We start from the raw sequence: 23,368 nt of genomic DNA, 5'->3' as shown, positions 1-23,368 counted from the left end.
CTTTCATTTTCAACCCGCCCCTAAATTTCAAATTTCATCTATTCTGTATCAACTGTTGTCAAAATGACACATGTCAAACAACAGATTCAACTGTCAACTTGATAGACTCCATGTCATTGAAAAATGTGTAAATCCCAAATATTGTGGTTGATACTCAGACATATTTTGATCCTACTTAATTGTTTTAAAATCAAAGTGTTCATTTGCCCATGAGTGTTCAATGCAGTAAAGATTCAAAAATTTGGACACATTCAGTATAAAAGTCTTCATGTTGAATGAACAGCATACGCTGTTCCCTTGAAGACTATCATATAGATTTGAGAATAAAGGTTGCTACCAATTGTGCCTTTGGTGATGGGTCATATCTAATCTTTTTCTTCAAGCTTGAAGTTGAAAAGCAGTTCAGAATGTTGTGACTTTTTATGGACATTGGAAGGGATTTTTTTTTTCATTTAACACTTTTCCACATTTGATTGTTGAGTTATGTCACTTGTATAGTATCAATTTTGGAGCAGAAGAAATGAAATCATGGGCTTTGTGTGCTGCCGGAGCCCTCTTCTAAACTGCAGATGTGTGTACTTTCAAAAACCCTTGTTTTATGAATTATGTCTATGACATCCAACCAATAAATTCACAGTTGACTTATGATATAAGAATTATACATAATATGGCATTGTTTATTTTACTGCAGTGTTGAGCTTCAACCCCATTCCAACTTGATGTGTTCCGTGACAAAAATCACATGCAGCAACATATACTGTAAAATCAGAAACATAAAACTTCAAGCATTACAAATAAAGCACAAAACTTTCCAGATTAGAGCCAACGGCCCTTTCTGTGGCATGAAACTTTTGCGAATTAGTAACTAGCTTTCAATGCATTGTGTAAAGAGAAAAATTTTGCATGCAGTTGTGTTTTTTTTTTCCAAATCTTGGTTCCTTGTGAAATTCACAAAAATTTTGTGCATGCAAAAATTTATGGTTTTACAGTATACAGCTTTGTGTGTATCATCAGTGTGATTAATGGTATGTCTATAGCTCAAATTGTTTACAGGCAGACTGAATGGGTTTGAAGCACAGAACACAAGACTTTATTTCCCTGAATACTATAAGATACCCTGAATTTACAAGACTATGTTATTGTACTCGTAGGGATGAAAACATGTTTGCTTTTGTGATTGTCAGACAGTTGGGATGTTCTGGCCTCTAGTGTGATAAAAGCAAGCTTTAGATTTATGACACTATTTAGGCTAATAAAAGTGGTGTTTTATACATATGTCATATGCGCAGAACACCATTTCTAGCCTATAAAATAGTGTCATCTTAGTGTTTGCGTCACAGATCTAAAGCTCGCTAATATTAGGGTGATAAGGATTTTGTACACAACAAAGGCAACAGATTAGTCAGAATCTGACTTGGCAGTTCCATTGCTTACTGTTTTCTGGTTTAGTGTTGAACTTACCTCACGTACCTGGAGACTTGCTTTAATATCAAAAACATTCTGCTCAGATTTTTTTCTTACATTATCATGAGTATAGTAATGAGTGGTGATATTGGAGTTCTCACTGTTTTCATCTTTATTATGAATGCTGATGTTATCATTGTAACCATGTTAATTGTATGACTTTGTGTTTTGTGTTATTTCCAATGCTATCCATGGAATGTATGTAAACAATTGAATACAAACAAACCAACAAACAAATAAACACTAGAAGGATGCCAAAACACAGCTGAACATCACACTCAAGAGTGAAGAGCTCAAGTCCCTCCACCATGTCCCATCGCCTGATGTCCGCACCACTCATTTCCCAATAGAGGCGCGGCAGTATGACCTGTTCCCCATCCAAGATGCACGGGTTGTCATGGCCCGTGCCGAGACCACTCAAAAGGGACATATGTACATGGATGTGCGGCCTTTCCGCAATACTTACCATGCTAAGAGCCGATCAGGATTCATGGGTGCCCGCAAACTGCCCCAACTGTATGGGCGTGAGGGAACGTCGACTCTGTACCGCCTTGTGGAGCCTAAAAACATGGAGGTTCCCAACGTTCTGAGCAGTGAGCCAGACAGAGAACTGGTGAAACAGGAACCCACTGATGCCAGCGATCAATATGTCGTCTATGGGCCTGAGAATCCCTATGACAATGTACATGTATTGACATTTTGTATCATTTTGCACACATACACACACAGAGACTCCAACTCTCCCATTTTTGACGGGAGATCTCCCGCCGAAAGCCCATTCTTGCAAAATCTCCCGTTCTCCCGCTTGAGATTCCATTTCTCCCGCCCTGGCTCTGTGTCTCCCGCTTGAAATGATTTCTCACTTAGTATCATCGTACGGCTGTATGTTGAAAAATAAGCCCTAGATAGCACGAGAGAGCATCTAGACCCCTATACAGCTGGACCCCGGCCACAAGGAACTTCGCACTCATGATGTGCGCTTCGCGCATATCAAGTTGGAGTCTCCCGTTTGCTAGGGGTTTCAGGCGGGAGAATCTCCAGATCAGAAGGTGCTTGGGGTTGGAGTCTCTGCACACAAACACACATTCATTGTACCTTTACACGGTCTAATACAGATTTCTGTTTTGGCACCCCTAATGATAATACAGTTTATCTGCAATGCTGTGAGATGTTAGATGAATAACCAAAGCTGATATGGGAGGGGTTCTGCCCAATGAAGAATGCTTTGTTTGTGCCCTTACTAGGAGTTATTGCTGTAGACTTCATGAACTTGTGTAATATTCCTGTTTTATGTTTAATACTTATATTGATGATGAAGAAACAAATTCAGGACATCAACAAACTTTTAAAGAAGTGAAAGAGTTTGAACTTGTGTTTGACACAGTCTTGTGTCAATTGTACTTTTGGGGGGTTTGTTATACAACCAACATCATTAAAAAAGCAATATCTATTAAATCCTAATTTGATTTATGTGAATTATAGAAAGATAAGTACTGTAAAATTTGTTTTTGGTATCTGTATAAGCTGGCGACAGTCACATTGATGACAGACTGGTGAAAAGCAACTGTTACATTGATATCTAAAGCTACTACAGTGAACTTTTTCTTTTGTTTCCAGATTAAGTACCATGACTGTATATAACATTAACCAAAATTTGACAGGTACTCAAAATTGCAAGAGACAGAAGTAGATTATGTTCACTCATTTGCAAAACCCGAGGATGAAAAAAGATAAGATTTTTGTGGCTGGGATAGGTTATATTTACCTGATAACGTAGTTGTCCTAGTTTAGATGGACTTCTGTTGTTAAAGAATAAAGACAGTCAGAGGTTATAATGCATGCAGCAATATCATCTGTATAAACACACACATATAGACATGCACATATAAACTTTACCCATCATGCACTTTCATTGGTGACTGGATAGCAAAGGTGTCATTCTGGATGATTTCATCTTTACCTCATTTCATGGTGTTTGATCTAGAGTTGTGCTGCACACCCTCATTTTAGAAGACTCTCATGCAGCAATCACACCATTAGACAGCACCTTGGATTGAAAGGGTCACGTGCCTGTAGGGATCTTTATGTACATGTGTATACCAAACTGGTATTCTACTCAACACACTCATAAACATGGCTGCAGAGTAACATCAGCACCATTGATAGGCAGGGTAGTGACCAGGTATATTGATAGAGTTACAGAGAGAACAACACGTTACTGGGCAATGCTAGGAGAGGGTGTCATTCATTTGCCAATATTAATGACATTCATTAACTAACTGATTAATGGTGTGAAGAAAACTAATAAATAAATAATTTTCACATGTATTGTTCATTAGCAATGAAGGCCAAGTACTGACTGTAATATTAAACATATCTCCTAATTAATAATTGCTTGACTTTTTCTCTGTAACTTGCAGTGTGCCAAAATAAAACGACGATTTTTGTCACTAAAGATAAGAAATACCCGGTAACTCATTTGTTTAAACGTTATGTAACCAGAATTTAACGACTTAAGGACAATCTGATTTGCTTCAACACCCATTTCCCATGTACACCTGCCTGAGTATACTTGAGAATAGTCTCTAATGTACTCTATATACCTTCTTTCAATCAGATTGTGCAAAGTTGGTTTCTAAATTGTCCATCATAAGCCTAAAATGTATCATGTATGAGTTTGTGTGACATTCTTGCTTACTGAATCAAAATTATATGTAGCAGCCATTTGTATTGCCAGGCTTAGCACAATATATACCTGTTGGTTGCCTTACATGTCACATTGTTTCTTGTGTTTGTTGCTCCAGTGATAGTATCAGTTGATTGTAACGCAAAATATAACAATGCTGTGGAAGTCATTACAGCACTGCAGCGTAGTGAATCCTTTGTCATTTTTACACCCACCTTGATTGTTTGCACTTTGTTTTCACCTAACATTAAAACCAATCCTAGTGAGTAATACAAATAACATTGTCAGCTTGTGTAACTTGCACACCCGCACAACTCTAATCTTTTGCATGAGACAAAAGCCAATTGATGTACGTTTGGAAATGTTATAGATGAAATAGACATACCATGTACTCATTTGAAAGAATGACATATGATCATGTGCTTCTTGATTGCTTTTACATGTACTGTATCTCTTATCTGACAGGAAAAAATAAAAGGTACATGACATAGAGAAAATTAATGATTTTCTACATAATGGTATAATGATAGGGATAAGTAATGTCGGCATTAGCATTTATTGACTTTTGTCATTATGTCAGGGATGTATTTTTTTTTTTACAATTTTTTTTTACAATTTGACCATCAATTCATGCAGCTCTCAAATTATGTGTATGTTCTTAATGTGAGCTATTAAGATGACGGACATCCTCAGGTGAGGAGAAAAAAAAAATACTTGAATTGAGGAGTCAGAATAGAACATGAATATCAGTCCTTGTGAAGCAAATCATTAGAATGTATGGATGGTGACTTGTCTGTACTGTTGAAATTTTATTTTAGGCCTTATATTTCAAAGTTTCAAAGTTTATATCTAACAATCTTTTACCCGCTTTTTGTGATTCCACCTACTGCATGCTACTCACTGGGTTTGGATTTGGTAAGCAATGTATTGATGCATACTTCAGTTTTACAGATGATTGTATATATCCAAAGTTGTGAAGAAATACGTGGAAATGTATTTTACCTTTTTTTTTTAGTTTTTTTTTTTTTTTTTTTTTTGTCCCTCCCTGAAATCTTAATGATGTAACTGCTATTAAAACAAGTGCTCTTCAGTGTATTTCCTGTGATCTTCATACATCTGATCAAGACTTCCATAAACCTTGGCATAACAGCCACTACATGCACCGTATCACTTCATATAAAAACTTGTAGATATGTTGTATGTATCCAAAATGAAGTCCATACATGTTTCACATATTTCTTGTTGTGAAAAGATAAGTATTGAGCTGAGGGAGCCAGTAACTCCCCACAGATTTCATATTTTTGTGCAGTTGGGAGGAGCATGTAAAACTGCATGTTTTTGTCTCACCAATTTATTATCTTAATGTGAGAGTAATATGAAATTGATGACATTTAATACCTGCATTCATTTTCTTAGAGTGTTTATGAATTAAAGGATTAACAGAGTGCATCCACAATATGCAGTACCAAATACTAACAAAAGGAAGACAATACCGATTGTAATGCACAAAATTTGCTGCGAGCATGAATTTAAATCTTACCACTGTTCTCTCATGATCGGCTGAAGTGAGCCGCTATCTGTAAGCAAAGAAAGCATTTATTCCATATTCTACCATTCCAACAAAAGTTGTATGAGAATGTGGTGATAGATACTCTTGGAAAATTTCAAAGCTTGGCACTAATCAAGGCTTGTATCGAAATATTTAGACTATGATACTTTTCCATGTGTCAAATTTACCCTTTCAAGGTACACCATACCAAGTGAGGTACCTGTACCTGTACTCTTTACGTCTGGTATTTTGCTAAAAGTTTGTGATGTGAATGATTGACTGAATTGTTCCTGAGTTGATACTGCTTTAATAGCAGCATTTTAATGCAGTGTATCTCTACTAGTCTTCTGAGGAGCTATTTTCAGCTCCACAAGAATCTCTTGATGTGACAGTAAAGTTGCCCTCTGAGATATTACAGTAATAAAACACATACATCAGATACAGACAGAAATCTGACTATAAAGATGTGGAAGGCTTAAGAGTAGGTATAGCCAGTTTATCCCCATTGTTTGTGTCCTTTTGATTGAAATGTCAATATTCAAACCATGCCTTGTCATCAGATTTGTTCTGTTAGCTCTGAAAATTATCACACTTAACTTGCTCGATATCTCAGTGCCAATAAATACACTTCTACACACATCCATTGGAAACCAGATTAGTTACAGGAAGAAACTATATTTTATTTTTCAATTATGCCAAGGTGTGTACATTCGTGTTATTTTACTATAATTATAGTTACTGCATATACAGACTTTAGGGAGAGTCGGTATTGTGTTAATTACTCTTCTCAACTTTTACATATTTGATTTCCTGGTACATAAGATGACTATACCTACAAATTTTTTGTTGATTTGTTGTCTTTTAACATGCAGGTATTTCAACTTGGCAAATGTCCACAGGCTGTGAAGAAGTATCCACCATTTGTAAACCGTTACACCAACCGCAGCAACAACGGCATCCCCATGTTTTCTCAGGAGCGTATTGAGGAAAGAGCCAAGGTATGCCAACTGACAACTTTCTTGTTTTCACACATAATCAAGCTACCTTTTGTAACTACAAATATATGTCAATCCTTTTCTGCAGCAAAGCCTTCAAGAATATAACTGCTTTCTAACATTTTAGTAGCTGCAAAAAACAATCAATCAAAAGTAATTTTGCAGATTGAGGTTTTGTAAATGGAGGGAGAATTGCTAAAGAGCAGCTTACATTCGAATGTGTGTGCTTGAATATGCATATTATAAGTGGAGGTGACAAAATGTGTACGTATTAAATTTGATTGTACCCTAAAGGGGAGTCTATAAGTGATAAAGGAATTGTTTTTCAAGATATACTATGAACCCCAGGCTTCCACATTAATTCAACACCTGTACATAGTCGTCTATAGTCTTTTTATTTGTATAAAATAGAGAAAATCAGACAGAGTATGTCATATGTGTGTCTTCATAGTGATCTGTCATATGTTACGTGTTTGTATGTTCAGTGGGCAGGTGATGGTATATGTGTAGTCATTTGGCCATGTTGTAACTCATCACTGTCTGTCTTGGCTTACTGATTGTGTTCTTTATTCTTTAGGGTCATTCAGTAGTTAATTCATTTTTCTTGCTTCATAGTATTTCAACAAAAACAAATATTTTTCTTCTTTTTTTCTACTTTATCTCTTATCTCCAGCGTAGATTTTATCTTTGTTCTAATGTAACTTTTGAAGAACAAGCTGTCTTTAATAGCAAATCCTCCCAATTTTCTTTGAATTTTGTGCATACTTTGTGTTCACATTAAAAAGAAAGTAATTCTTACCCTCAGCAATTAAAAAAAAAATGCATTTGCTGTGTTTGCTTTTCAACATCTTTTCAACAATATTACATGATTACATGTTAATATTTTATGTGTGTAGTATGTATAGTAACTGGGAATTTGATAAGACATTAATTTCAATGCTCCATCAATATTGTTGTGCAGCCGTTAGGAGGCACACAGCTTTTTCAAAACACTATGCCCAACCCTGTGTTTAAATATGTGCTAACATTTTGTTAGACTGTACAATCACCAGCTTGTGTATTTACCAAGGAATTAAAGTTAAATTTTATTGACAAAACTTCTCAAAATGTCAAATTCCAGATAAATTATAACAAGGACACTTATTTCATATGAGGTGATATTTGAAAATGATATGTGCATTTCAAATTGAAGTTGAGAGTTTCAATCATATAGTGGCCCTTTTATAATATACTGTTCCCTTGGATATTCTGAATTGCCACACTAGATTCCTGTGTATATGGAAGAACTTCAAACAGAATCTTTCAATCAGTCTTTTACACTTGTTAAAAATATCTATTAGTCATCATTCCACCATCCGTTGCCATTCATCATTTTTTCAAACCTGGAAATACCCCCTTGTCCATGTCTTTATCAACACTCACCTCTTTATACCTTGGGTTCACTACCGTCATCATCCATCTCACTACCACCATCACTGGCATTACTGGTGACTAACCTCTGTGTGCTGCCTACCACCCAGCAGCAGAGGATGTTGGGCACCAAGGGTAGTGATAAGGACATCGCTGACGGGGAAGATGAGACGGTGGATCAGGTAGGGTATTCCCCCTCCCCAGATTTCACACTTCCCTAGGGTATTCCCCCAAGAATTCCACATCTCCCTAGGGTATTCCCCCTCCCCAGATTCCACACCTCCCAGGTCACATTGAAATCTTGTGACCTGAAGTTCTTGTCACTCTGATCATAACCATACATTGTAGGACACATTATCACTTTTATCATAGGCTGAATGTTAAGTTAAAATCCTTTAAGAAGGAATGAAAATGTAAAGCTAAGTTAGTTCTAAAGAATTACCCAACAAACTTATTACTTAAATGTCATTATTGTTGAGCCACTGTTAAGTATTTGTTTATGAGTCCTTCACCTGTAATGCATATTATTCTATCATTTGACAATTTGTAGTCTATCAATTTATTGCTGCATCTAAATAGATTTGATGCAGAAGACATCATTGACATTCATTAACTGAAATTTAGTTTGTTTTGAAGGGGAAGGGGTACCTTAATACTGTTGAAATTTGAAATATAATTATTTTTGTGCAAATCTGTCAGAATTGATTTGTGTCAGATAAGTATATGAAATGGTCACACCATACTTAAACTTATCCCAAAGCAGGACATAGCATTCTAAATGCAAGATGTACTACTTTTCTGCACAGGACTACATTTTAGTGAAGCCTCTTCTGCAGCTGAGACTGATATTTAGGAGAAACTTACATCAAAGGGAGACACAGCCACACCAACAATATAAATAAACATTACATTTATTTACAAGCTTTACTCATGTCCATGTACAGCAAACATTTCAGAGCACCTTACAACTGAAGTATATGCATTAAAACCAGATGTGAGCTTGCAGGCAGAAGTCAGTTTTGGAACAGAACAAGAGTGCCGAGCCAAGGCAAAACCGCCTTGGCTCGAGAGCGCATGCGCAAGCAGAAGCTCCATCAAGTGGCTGTGTCTCCCAGACTACAGTTGATATCAGCTGCCATTGCAATCTCAAGACAACACTAGCCAGTAGTGTGCAGTTTAGATCATACTATTAGGTACCATCCAATAGTATCACATACAAGTTTTACAAGTTTAAGTAGGCCCCAGACTTATGAATAATACTTTCTTCTGAAATGGCTAAAGTTCTTTAATGCTTGCTTATGCTTTGCTTACAAGTATGCTTGCTTTATTAAAAAATAAAGAAAATATAATAAAAATTGATGTGAACTAACCTGTAGTTTTGCTGCAAAGTTGTAAAAACAAATATAGAAGCTTGCCTGTTTGTTTATCTGCAACAATATAATTGTGTATAAAGTGTACCGGTAATTGATTTTTATAGTTACACTGCTTTTCTGGCTAAGATTACCTTTTCTACTGCAGTCCAGAGGAAATGTTTGCTGTGTTTAATTGAAGCCCTGACTTTAAATGTACAGAAGTGATATAAGATGACAAGTGCCAGTGTAAATAATGATCAGTGTGCATGGCTGACAAAGACTGTATAGAGACTCCTTCTTTCTTTGATCTATGAGTGAAATTTTCATACATAATTATCAGATATACATCTGAAGTGTATATGGATAACTTCATTGTGTGTGTATGTAATATGGCCATGCTTAGAGGGAATAATGATATCTTGCATAGTGGTGTGATATTTCATGTTAAGCTAACTGTAATGACTAACTTGCTATTCTCAGACTAATTTGGTAAATACAAAATGTTCATCATGATGCTGATTGTCTTTTGTTTCAGCATGACTAATGCTTTAATGTGACAAAAACATTGCATTTGTGCCTGACCATTTAAATCTGAGTTTTATTTTGGTGACTAGAGAGCTGCCAAGTCTCCCTGATCCTTCAGGAGGCTTCATGAAAAAGTAGACATCTCTACTGTCAAACCAAAGAATGTAAAAGCCTGAGTCCCTGATTTGGAAATTATTCTGTCCTAGTGAGGTGCAAGTTTCAAACAAGTATCTTCCTGATAGCTCTTTGATTTGTCTCCAATTGTCATTGCTGAATACTGGCAGCCTCTGATTGGTAGCTCTGTCTTCAGTCTACCTAATATGCACGGGAAGTATGTAGTGTCATCATGAAACTAATCAAGATATGTCATTGTGTCATCTTTGCATTTTTGTATTCAAATGCTATTTGACAGTCTCAACATGCATAAATATGCTAACTGAATACATTACATTGAAATGACTATAACGCATGAGGACAATGTATGCATAAATGTGTTTACAGTAAAGCCTTGGCGGAAAACCAAAATTAGAGAAATTGTGAGATCAGTGGAAAATTGTACCTCTTAGTCAGTCATTCTAATGCTAGAGATTTGGTTGACTGTAGACACAATGATAAAGGCACATTTGGTATTGTGCCCACTCTCTTGTGATTTACCACAGTGAAATAAAATGAATACTCATTGTTGGACTATGATGTTACTACTGGAACAGACAGGACTTTCAGGAGGATTATCAACCATTGATATGGATATGGCTATAGGAAATTTTTACACATGCATTTGATTGTGTTGCTAACACTGAATTATGAAGTCAACATTTTTGTTTCTCATTGTTTTGAGCCCCTTAAAAGTCATGTGTTTAGAGCTACCATGTACTGCCTCACTTGTGCAGTCACCACAGTAATTAAGATGAAATGAATGTGTGTTGATCCTGTTTGTTAATACAATGACCTCTTGCTTTTTTAAGGTTGCTCATGACAACGAATATGCTAGGCTGATAGCCCTGAGCCGAGAGATGCATCGTCAGAGTGAAGAGGTCCGCTACAAGCTGATCAACCCGGCCACGGAGGGCTCACTCCAGAAAAGCCTGGCTGGAATGACCATCAAACATGGCTACACTCATGGCAGTAAGTCTTTTTCTGTGGGTATTACTGCAACCCATGTGCAGAATGGCCTACTACATCACAGGTACACAAGGCAAAGTACAGTGTATGATGTGGTCTGATGCCAGTGTAAAGCCAGCTGCATTTTTAGTCAGCTAAAGCTCCAGCTGTGCAAAACAAATTCTGGCTGTGGTATTTTATGCTGGTCATCTGTCAGTGTGAGATTTCCAATGTGCATTGATTAAAGAACATAAACTAATGTGTCGACCCCTACATTTGAATGTGCCATCATTCAAACTTGCTTAACCCATTGAGGATGGACTGACTTTGCTACAACACACATTTCCCACAGACACCTGCTCGAGTTAACTTGGGACTCGTCCTCAACAGGTTAAGATGGTAAACAGAACAGGTGTGTGACAGACTTATTTCTCCTTGGGTTGTTTTTCCCATCTGTGAATCATTTGTTCTCTCTCCCCCCCCCCCCCCCCCCCCCCCCCCCCCCATACATGATGATGCAGCTCCGTAGTGTACTGGATATAAGGCTATGGTGTAGTGGACAAGGCTGTGGTGTAGTCAATTAGGCTGTGATGTAGTGCAGAGGCTGTAGTGTAATGAAAAAGGTTGTAGTGTAGTGGATAAGGTTGTGGTGTAATGGATAAGGTTGTTGTGTAGTGGATAAGGCTGTGCATGACGTAGTGGAAAAGGCTGTAATGTGGTGGAGAAGGAAACAACACAATGTCCCTCTTGACCTAGGTTTACAAATGAGTTTCAGGCAATGCTGGAAAGAAGTGAGTGCTCCAGACAAATGGACTACCTTATACAGATAACACTGTGCTATTAAATAATTACAATTATAAATACTTTTATTATTGTTTTCATTACCATCTCTATTATGATTCTCATCTTCACCATCATCATTATTGTATTTATTATGAGCACAGGAAACATTTTAAACTTGCAGTAAATTTCCTTGAGCCCACTTTTCCTTTGGCCATTTTGGTGGCATATAAAATACTTTGTATGATGATATCAGCATAAGGAGTTATGTCTCTTCATATTGGAACAGCAGTTAGTGCACTTTGTTGCTCATATGCCCATTTAGTGCGCTAGTGGCTTCCACAGCAAGTTATTGATGATCATTCTGAGAAATTTTACATAAAAAAAGCAGGCATAAGTTATGAAAATTTAGTTGTTACATTTAGGCAGATATTTGGACCAACCAGTTTCAATACTGATGGTAGCACTGAGCCTTTGTCAAGTCTGAAAAGCGTGCATGGGGAAAAATTAAATATGAACACAAAATACTCTTGATTTATTCCTTGTAATTTCATTTCATGTTAATTCATACAGACTCTTTAAGAGGAGCTACTCAGTTCAACTTTGACCTTGAGAAGACTGACTCTGATGAGACTCCTGCTACAGGTATCCCGCCAAGAACACCCCCTCGGAAACTCAATCCTGTAAGGGGTGCAGTCACCAAAGGACCAGAAAAGAAATCGGCGTTCGCCAGCTATACCATCGGGCTACGTGTCAACAAAGTGAACAGCAACAATCTGGATGTCACACATGGCAATGACTCAGGCAGGCTGGACAGCAGCTATGCTATAAAGGATGGCATTCTGGTTGATGGGGGTATGAAACCAAAGAGCAAAGAGGAAATAGTCAGTGGGATTGTGAGGCACATGCAGAGTGTAGGGGATAAAGACCCCACTGATCACACTCATAGACACAGTATACCAGGATCTCTGCACAGCTCAAAGCTCGTAGACCAACAGGATGTCTTGTGCAATGGGGAACCTGGCAGTATGTTGCCCAACAGCAATACAGCAAAGCAAACTGCATCGACACTCAATACTACCTCCTCCTGGGCAACACGCTCAAAGTCAGACTTCTCTCAGCCAAGTGAGCCAAAGTTTCACTCCGCCAATGCAGTCCATGACAGTAGGCGGCACCTCCGAAATGCTCAAGCCCGTGAGAACACCATTGACTTCATCCAAAGACAGTATGGGCATTTTCTGACAGGTATCAACACAGGGTCAAAGGGTGCAACCCCTGCCACTGCTAAGTATCTAGAGAGTATTGCCAAGTCACTGCCAAGTGGGAATCAACTAACAGTGCCTGTGGATAGGGGAGGAGGTGGGGCAGTGACCCTGTCCAAGTCAGCCAGCTTCATCAATGAGGAGCGGAAAAAGAAGACACCCACTCAGAATAAGATGGGAGACAGTGCAGCCATCCTTAAACTTGCCGAGTCCAAGGTATTGATGTCCACTTTGTATTTGATGTACTAGATCCATATCCAACACTTAAACTTGTTCATTGTCCCCAGACATTGCCTTTTATGTAGTATGTGCAATTCTACAATTGTATATGCCTCATGAAGGATTTGTGGCCACATTCAATTGCAGCACACCCAAATATTTCTGATGACAGTTGTACTGTGAGTTAAACCTACTGCAAGGTTTAATATACTCTTTTTGTAGGCATCACCAGGTTCTACTTGTTTCTTGTTTTTTTAAATATACATACAGTTAATGCAGTTTCCAAGTTTAACATTGTAGACTGTTTCAAGTGCATGGCATGATTCACAAGTTCTATTTCCAGCTGAAGTGGTGCTTCTCTATGGTTTAACACTTATAAAGGCTGTAGCCCACTATGGTTTGATGCACTATGTACCACAGTACGTGGCATGTCATACCTCATATGTCATCTACAATTTGTCCTTGTATCACAATACATTTAGTTTCTACAGTACATTGTATGTCATTATCCTTTGTCGTGAAATGGCATATCACTTTTGCCATATATGCAATGTCCCGCAATGTTTCATCCCTTTTTTGAAAGCATACATTGCAATTGCCTTTAGTGTAAATACAGAAAATTGTGTGTCTTAATGAATTGTAGGACAGCATTCCTTTATAGTCTTTTATCACATCTAGACAATAGCTGGAAAACTTTGAAATGTTTTGAGAAAGCAGCCTCTTGTATAAAGGCAGTAGCACTCCATGTCTTCATATGAATACTTGGATGTTTTGAAAAAGCACCCTATCATAACCTCTTTTGTGTAGACAGGAGGTTGTGTGGGTTAAACCCATGTATGACAGCACCCAGCAATTATTCTTGCCTCAAAAAGTGCATCACAGTATATCTCAAAATGTTCAATTTTTGTTTGGTGTCTGTTGCAGAAGAAAAGCAGTCTTCACAGGACGTGACAGAGAGAGAGAGAGCCACTGCCAGAGAACTTGCTGAGGAATTTGCTACCAAATTGCTGTGTTGATGGATGCATTCTTTTCCACCAGAAATGTCTTTCCAGTTGTTATTGAAACCTTACTTCATCAATTTAACAGATTTTAAGAATCTATTGATAATAACAGAACAAAATACCATAATGTGCTTTTATCAGACAAAGAAAGAACAGAAACTACTGGCATATACATTTTTGACATTTTCTTTGTCTGTCCAAGGCTTTGCTAGTTCCAGTAATTGAGAAATTTGGGATAAATTATTAAGCTAATAAGCAGCTTATGAATCACTGTTTCTAGAGCAGTGTTCATTCTGAACAAACATTTGAAACCATGAAGTTGGTTGCAGTGAGCTCTGAAATCATTCCATGTTTCGCAGTATTTATCTTGAAATATGATGCATGAACAATCTTTGTACTTCTCAGTGTTGTCATTATATAGTAGGGTGCTCTAACTCCATGACTCCTCTGAGCATAGAGTGTCATATATCGTTGAATTATGTTGATTTTTGTCAAACCTAAGTACCAAAACAGGTACACGTAATAATCAGTCATGCAGACTTTACTGATGCACAGGAGATTAATGTTGATATAGGCCATGGATCAGCTGTAGGTATTCTGTCCCACAAATTTTTTTTAAATGTTTATTTTTCCAGCAAGAGCAAATTAAGTTTGTTCTTTGTCACAAACGACACTTTGATGCGTATGAATTTAGTATGTGCATATCCTGAATGCTAAAGGAATTATGGAATGATGTTGTTTTAGGCCTTGGAGAGGGATACATTTGTAGAGACTTGGAGTGGTGAACAGCATTAACATGATTAAACTAGGAATGGTTGATTTGGGGATTAATGGCATTCTAAGAATGATAACATAGTTTATCTACCTCCTGTATGCATGTAATGGTCAGAAGTGAGCCACAAAGATGTCATGCTTTTGTGATTACATTTCTAACGGAATGTTACGTTATGTGTTACACTTGCTGGGATAAAGCGAAGAATACATGTACATGTATATGTGACCCAAAATGATCCAAAAAGCCGAGAAAATCGAGTTTGAAGTCAGATCATCAAAATCGGACAAAACCATCAACTTGCTGTTTTTGACATAATTTTGTAGTCTAATGTTTTGTCTATCATCTGCCGAAATTTCAAAGCTAAATGATCAAACGAAAGGCAAGAAATTAGCGTTTTTCTGGGCCATGATTTTCCGACTTTCAACGGAACAGAAACATGTCCGAAAATTTAGATTTAGCGCCACAAATAGACTCCGCCCCTAGCAACGAGGGAGTGATCTTATTGGTCAGTGTGTGGCATCTAGATTACTGATTGGTCGTGCTACACTGCTGGGGCTAAGCTTCAATGAACATAGCGGAGGTTGCTATTAGCAGACCTATTGTCAAGAGGTGAAAACTGGAATACCTCCCCTTGATCATAATTGTGTTGGAAAGAAAACTTTGCAGGCGGTTTTCTCGAAACTCTGATTTCCAAGACCACTCGACATGGTCTCATAAACTCACGAACATCTTCGCAACCAAGTACTTTTATGAGTCATGTTATATATGAAATTAAGGCGGAAGAATAAAGGAATAATGTCGTTTCATTTTGAGAAAATCGCCCTCCCTTGACTTTCGGATCCTTTTGTTGTAGCAGTTCACACTTGCTGTCCTAACTCAGACACCCACCTGTAATTTTGACTGAGCTGACAGATATTTTCATCAGGCAGAATTAAAGAAGAATATGAATTTAAACAGCAAGTCAAATTAACACAAACCCTTCATACTGGTTGCTGTTTGAGTATGGTTCCATCTTTCATGCCATGCACAATGTGACTCAGACCAGGGAGGTGTTAAGAGGAGAAGAAACAAGAATCTCTCACAATTTGTACCCATACTACGTATATGCCATGGTGTATTTACTGTATGTGCTATGTTGCAGGTGTTCATATATTGCTCTGACAAAAGACAACATTTCTGTTAAATATGCACTATTTCCCAATCTCAACAAACCAAGCAAGCAGCAATTCACTGACCCTTTCCATGTTTTTGGTAGTAATCAGTGTGCAGAGAACAGGACACACAAACAAAAATCAGTTTAAAGAAAATGTTCTTCTTTGACAGTAAAATGCTATGAAACGTGCAGAAACACCCATTGGGCAGTTATTTAATATGAAAGATTTCACATTTAGGTACTAAACCTGGCAAACAAAATTATGCATTATGCAAGCTGGTTAGATGTTACCTTTTTGTGCAATACCAATATTCTTTTCTCTTTTTTTTTCAGTTGTAGGGTAATGATAACTAGAAGAAAGAAAACTGAAAGGATTTATTCATTAACATATTACCAAAAACTCCAGCAGGATTTCAACTTTTCCTCTGAAATACGGCTTAAAGTTTGTCAAATCAGGAACCTCTTCTTTGGTTGCCATATCCAATGTCAGTGGAAGAGGGGCTTGGAGCATGGAACATCAAAGCCAGTGGAATGCTAGGTATTTACGCATGGATTTACTTAAATTGGGAAGAGATTCCACCTTCTCTACTGTCCTCCATAGATCAGAGTAGTGACCATGGTGTCACATTTGAATTATCAAAAAGTGTACGACCCATTTTCTACCATTTCTTGATAACAGCTTCTGTAAGAATTGTGACTACTAAAAGATGTTCATGTTGATTTTATATATTATATAAGGCAAGTTGTGTATCATTTAAAACAAAGTGCCCACACAATAAAAGACTGGAAAAAAACAACAATAACAGACAATCACTTTTGGTGACTTGTTTGGCATTTTGTTATGTAGGATCAGAATGATATAGAATTATCTACAGTGGACTCCCGTTATAACGAAGTCCACGGGACCGGCAGTTTTCTTTCATTATGCTGAAATTTTGTTAAAACTGAACAAATGAACAGTAAAGAACAAAGAGCGGATAATTTTGCGGCCTGAATTTTTACTTCATTGTAACAGGAATTTCATTATAACCGTGTTCGTTACAACGGGAGTGTGCTGTATCATCAAAGAATAAGCATGAGTCATTGTTTCAAAAAGCCCGCACTTTTCCTTTTTTTTTCGTTGAATCAAACATAGATGTACACAGAAGAGCAACATCTCTTAGTTTGGTGTACTTTTTGGGGGGTTTTGATTGATGTTTGTAATGTGTGTTGCATCGATTTCATTCTGCATATGTGATTTTTTTTTAAAGGTTAAAAACAAGTGGCATAGACACTACACTATCAGACAAGTATGAAGCCTGCCAGAGGTTACATTAATGATATGCCTCTTGAAGATATAAACATGTGGGAATTTAATGACAAATTTGCCAAAATAGATTGTATAACTGAAGTTATAATAATGAAAGGGACAACACTAATAATGACTCGAGACCGCCAAAAATTCACCAATTCACCAATTTCAGGTAAATTCAACTTTTGTGTGGAACGTTTCAATGCTGGACCATAACTTTATCCTCTGAAGCATTTAACACACACACACTTTCTCTCTCTCTCTTGAAAATGCATTGCAAAGCATGGAACAAAAGTGATGTATTGATTGATGAATTGTAAGACTATTGGCAGGTATAGCTAAAATATTTTCTCTTTCAGACGTGATGTTAATCTATTAGATCTCAGTCTTGCTGAAGAAACATTTGATATCATTTTCTAAGGCCTATCACACATGTTCCAGAGTGTGTTAGTGTTAATAGTACTTCATTTTGTTTTTCTTCTTCATGCCTCTACATTCTTATAAATAGTATGAAACTTTCAACAACCACACAATACCTATGACATTCATTTCTTAACAACATGCAACAAGAAATGCTTGCAATCATGACAGAAGTAGATTTTCTCTGATCTGATGAGAACAGTGCAAAACGTCAAGGTAATGTCAGTATGACTATGTCATTTTGCCACTCCGGGTCAATTCACAAAGTACTGGTACATGCAAACATTCTTTATTATAGAATGGGTAGCGAGAATCCTGCGATCTCATTGGTCGAGAACTGTGTGTGGATTTTCTACTGGCCACACGCTGCCTCACAGTGGTGAACATGTTATTGCGCACTTGTAGAAAGAGTATGCGCACTTGTAACAAAGGTTTGCGCACTGAGCAAGCATTGGCACTCTCAGTATGAGACGCCTATTGGCTAAAAGTCATGTATCCAGTACTTTTTTCCATGCATCCACTAAATACTGAATGCATGGTTTGAAGTACTGGATGCATGATTTTTGGGCTCTCGTCTATGGCAATCCAAAAGGAAATGCATCCTGTAAATTTGCCATCAGGTAACATGACAGAAAAATGGATTTTTGGCAAGAAAATTACCCATTCTCTAACACAAATGATGCACATGTCTTTTTGTGTGTCAGCCGGAATAGTGTGCATGTGGTAACTATGAAATTTAGCCTAAACCCACTCGGCTTTACCTCGTAGGTTAAGCACTCCATAGTTACCTTATGCACACAAATCCGACTGATGCACTCAGACCTGTGCGTCATTTGTATATCATTAAAGTGATATCACTATGGTATCAGTGTGCACTGGGAACAAAACCTCGAGAGAGCAAAAAAATCAAATATTGGCTTCGTTTGATCAAGCTCATGATATCACATTACACTGACAAAACTACCAGTTTATATTGACTATCATAAAACATTACAGTGATGAAGGACTCATGACTCTTACAGAAAACAACAAAAAAATTATTGGTAAACACAATATAATATTTAGCCTACAGCAGTCCTTGATAGCAGTCTATCCAAAGGACTGGTATTTATTTGCTTTCCCTCTGTCTACTTTAATTCAGATTTTGCAAGGATGTTCTTTGTTGAATATATGTTTATTCAACTACAATGAAATACTAGTTAAAGTTGATACACAGACATGTCTTATAGTCGATTGTAAGACCTTTGTACCTTGAAAAAATACATTCGTGATGCAGTTTCAGTGTATGTCTTGCCCATTTCAAACAGCTATTAGTCTATAGCAAACAGGCATAAAATTAGGAACCATCAGTGTGAGGCTGGTGATTGGAGGAGAATCTTTCTGAAGGACACTGTAATTACATGTAGTGCAGCGTTTTTCACTGTACATAGGAAAGCTCCATTAATCATTCCACCCATCATGCTTGATATGACCCCTATGTTTCTCACCAAAGGATAAAGCTAGGTTATTTTTATTTATTTTGCTATATTTTGATTCTGTACACCCTATTTTACCTCTGGCCTAACTTGCTCTGCATACTTACAGTGTACCTTTGGATGTAGAATTACCCATTTTGCTTTTCAATTAAATTTATGAGTGTGATGTTCAGCAACTATTTTGTTGTGTTGCTTCCATATATTTGCAACATTCCTCAATATATACAATGTGTACAATGATGGTATATTGTCTTTTTGCTTTTCTCTCTCTCTTTCTCTCTCTGTTTCAAACATCGACAGATCAAATTTGTCAGCTAAGGCAGCCTTTTAATTCTATTACGTAATACTCGTATAAGTCTTCAGAGGTTAGCATTTCCCACATAATGAAATTCAAAGTACAATTGTAGGTAAAATTCCAGGCAGTCCCAGTTGGCTATAAATACCCGTGTCAGTGAGCAGTAAGCATCTTTTTCAAGTGTGACGGCAGTGAATTATACCAGGGAGGTGAGACACCTCCCTGATTGTACATCTCAAACTCCAATGTGATCGGGAAGACGACGCTACCTCTCAGCCCCCATCCCCGCGGGGAGATCAGGGCATGGAATGCCGCCTTGAAGCTCAACTAGAGAGACCGAGATACTCTCCCGCTTCATGGATAGGGCGGTCGGCACACCGTGGTAATGACAAACGGCATGCGAGCCATGCCAGCTGGTGCAGGAGAGCTTCTCCTCCCGGCGATTAGTCCGGACATGCGAGCCATGTCCGCGGGGACAGGGGCGCTGCCCCGCCCATCGAAGACTTCAGCGAGCTAGCCATCCCCATCGGCAGCTCAACAGACGACGATACTCTCATGTCAGCCTCCTTCCTGGCAAAACTGATTGCGTTGCCCTGTATGGGTGGCCTTGACTCTGCCCTTGTGGTTATGGTCATTTTGACAACCGAATTGATCCGGATGGCATGTCCTTACAGCCAAACTCTTTCAAAGCCTGGTACCAAATTTTATTTTAACTTAAATTCTGATCTCATTTGGGCCAAATTTAAAAATTGGCTGATTTGCTAATGAAGGCAGTCACACTGCCCATATTAGAAGGTAAGTGCTCTATAAAATCGCGAAGCAAATGCTCAATTGCCATCGAATGCCCAAGCAGTTCTCACACCAAAAATCGAGAGCAAAATTTGGGCGATCCTCCTTCACGAGGCCTTGGGTCTTGTGAGCTCCCAACTTCTACAACAAAATGTAGTGAAGGGACTTCTACCACATAGATAAATCCTTTCTGAAATTCACAGATCATGCACGGATAATCATCCATGCAATTGACACAACGAGAAATTTAACAACTCGTGTCACCATCGATGGCCTTGACACTCCCGGGCTTTGCTTATCGTATGATCTGAGCATGCACCATCGAGGTATCTTGAAACCCCTTCTCAACCCTTCTCAACAACACTTGCGCAGCAAGTCGATTCCACTTGGTAGAAAGTTGTTCAGAAAGACATCTGAGAAAAATTGACAAGTGTCACATAAGCATACATCGTGTGTCATGAATGTCTCTACGCAAGCCAGCAAAAAAAAAAAAAAAAAAAAAAAAAAAAAGGAAGAGTACTGTCCAAAACCGTTCAGTGCTGGAAATCTCAAGCTTTCCAAAGATGACTGGTCAAAATAATTCCCGAGCCTTGGATATTGGCCACAATATTTGGCTATGAAACCAATAATTTCATTTCAACCCCATACCAATAAATTTTTCCTCTACAAAGTGTACATTCTACCGAGGAGGAAAAGGCAACTCATGAAGAATTGTCTCCGAAGATTCTCGCAAAGCAAGCTAAATAGAGAGATTCCTCACATGGAGTATCAACTCTATTCTAGCGCTACCAAAGACTGGCGGTCTAAGTCCAATCATAAATTTGAAAAACTTGAGCAAATTTGTAAGATACGAACACTTCAGAGTGGAACAGTTTCGCTTGATTACGGCCTTAATTTTGCCCCTCCAAAGGGTGCATATTTTATCGGTATCCGTTCACCTTGTTCATCAAGCATAGTCTTTCGAGTGGAAATACTAAGTAGTATTTTCACTGCATTCCTTCAGTGCCTTCCATCTGGCCTTAATTCGACCCCACAGAATTTCCTTAAAGTTATGAAACCTGTCTTTGCCTCGGTGAGTAGTGGCATTAGAACAATCACCTATTTCGATGATATCCATATTCTCTCTCACACCAGAGAAGAGTGTCTTGACAAAGCCAATGATCAACTTGTCACCCTTAAAGAGTTTCAGTAGGGATTTCGACAAATCCAGTTTCAACCCAAAGCACGTCGAGACCTTCCTTGGTTCTCATATTAATTCCCAGCAAATGATTTTCAGTTTTTTCCTCAGAACAAGATTGACAAGGTTACTGCCCTTGGAAATTCAATCTTGTATGGCAACGAAACCAAATTTCGGGATTTTAATGCCTTCCACAAAGAAATTTACATTCTCGTCACTTGGGACTAGAAAAAATAAATCAACTAATGCTCTGCGTAAAGCAGAAGATGACTTCGACACGAAGTTTGGTGTCGTTATCTAGTCATGCGATACAAAACATTCTTTGGTGGTGGCTGTCTCGCAAGACAAAGAATTATTTTCCACCTTAATTAGCATGATAATTGCAAGCGATGCTTGCATCTCAGTATGTAGAGTAGTTAATTCTGAACAATGACAATTCCTTTGCTCAGAGAGTCTGGAGTGCCAAACAGAATTCCCCGCATAGCAATGTGTGTGAACCTCTTGCAATTCAGAACGGTCTTGAAGCCCTGTGTGGCTCGTGTACAAAAATGTGCTTATTCATAATTCGGTCAGACATTTCTACAGCTAGTAGCATACCTGACCCGAACGAATTCACGGCCAACATTGGAATTGGTGTCTAGCAATTGGATATCAGCTTCACATTCAACAGATGTAGATAATTCTGAAGATTTCTGCTTGTCTCGCAGAGACATGAACAACTAATTACTATTTTACATGTTTTTCACCACATAATCCACAAACTCTACATATGGATTAGCAAAACTCCTCATGTCCAATGGAAGCCAAGTTTTATTGCCCTGAATTTTGATGCCTTTTTCCTTACCCTAGAACGTTTTTAGTCCTCCACAAGCTTCAACTGAACAAGGCGACCTGAGCAATATTCACTGCCCCAATGGTGGCGGCAGCCATGGGTCTCATTATCGCTCAAAATGCAAATAGCCCCACCTCTATTACTCCACGAGAAAATTCTTGCCCCACACCCTCACCCACCGACGAGTCTCCAGCTCACACTAGCTGCCTGCATGGGCGCTCTCTGCTAGCGATGACAAGTGGCAGACACATCGCAGCACACTGCAAAGCTCCTTTCATCATCATGGCGAGACAATACCAATAAACAAAACAAATGAGGGTGCTTGAAGACAGTAGCAATGTCTGTATTCTGAACAATTTTGTGATCCCTTTTAACCCGTCTACAGAACACGTTGTCATCTATTAAAGCCTATAGCACAGCTTTTCAACAAAGCCCACTCCACGATTAACTCATAGACCTGCTCGGTCTTCCATACTACCTGAAACCGAGAGCTATGACATAGGCAAACAGCCCCTATAGTCAGACTTATGAAGGGCGTATCTATAACTCCGACCCTCGCAAGCCTAAATACAACAAGACTTGGGATGTTTCAATTGTTTTGAATCACTTTTTATCGTTTCAAGATACGAACTATAGGTTCCTTCAGTGCCTTGAGCCAAAAACAATTTTCCTAGCTCGTTTCGGCAAAACATACACAAATGCTGAGACATCTAGTTCTTATGACATTACCGGAAGATGATGCCACGTTTGCACATTAGAGATATGGAAGGTATAATATCTCTAACCAGGTAATTAGAGTGCCTTCTTTTACCTCCAA

At 38.2% G+C, this 23,368-nt stretch overlaps 1 protein-coding gene across 1 annotated transcript in view; it reads left to right on the top strand.

The window, feature by feature from the left end:
* LOC139730570 (uncharacterized) overlaps nucleotides 1–15,355 on the top strand; it is a 36,223-nt gene extending 20,868 nt beyond the window's left edge. Inside the window, exons 11-15 of the mRNA XM_071641421.1 lie at nucleotides 6,572–6,697; nucleotides 8,218–8,286; nucleotides 10,947–11,106; nucleotides 12,436–13,340; nucleotides 14,268–15,355. Of these exons, the coding sequence (XP_071497522.1) occupies nucleotides 6,572–6,697; nucleotides 8,218–8,286; nucleotides 10,947–11,106; nucleotides 12,436–13,340; nucleotides 14,268–14,294 (1,287 nt within the window). The 3' untranslated portion in view covers nucleotides 14,295–15,355. The remainder of the gene's footprint in view (nucleotides 1–6,571; nucleotides 6,698–8,217; nucleotides 8,287–10,946; nucleotides 11,107–12,435; nucleotides 13,341–14,267) is intronic.
* The last annotated feature ends 8,013 nt before the right edge of the window (nucleotides 15,356–23,368 follow it).

Source organism: Diadema antillarum, unplaced genomic scaffold, assembly GCF_040938485.1.
Source record: "Diadema antillarum isolate AM-2024a unplaced genomic scaffold, OU_Dant_1.0 seq00000321_RagTag, whole genome shotgun sequence".
Taxonomy (NCBI): Eukaryota; Metazoa; Echinodermata; class Echinoidea; order Diadematoida; family Diadematidae; genus Diadema; species Diadema antillarum.
This window is presented reverse-complemented; position numbering and strand designations above follow the sequence as displayed.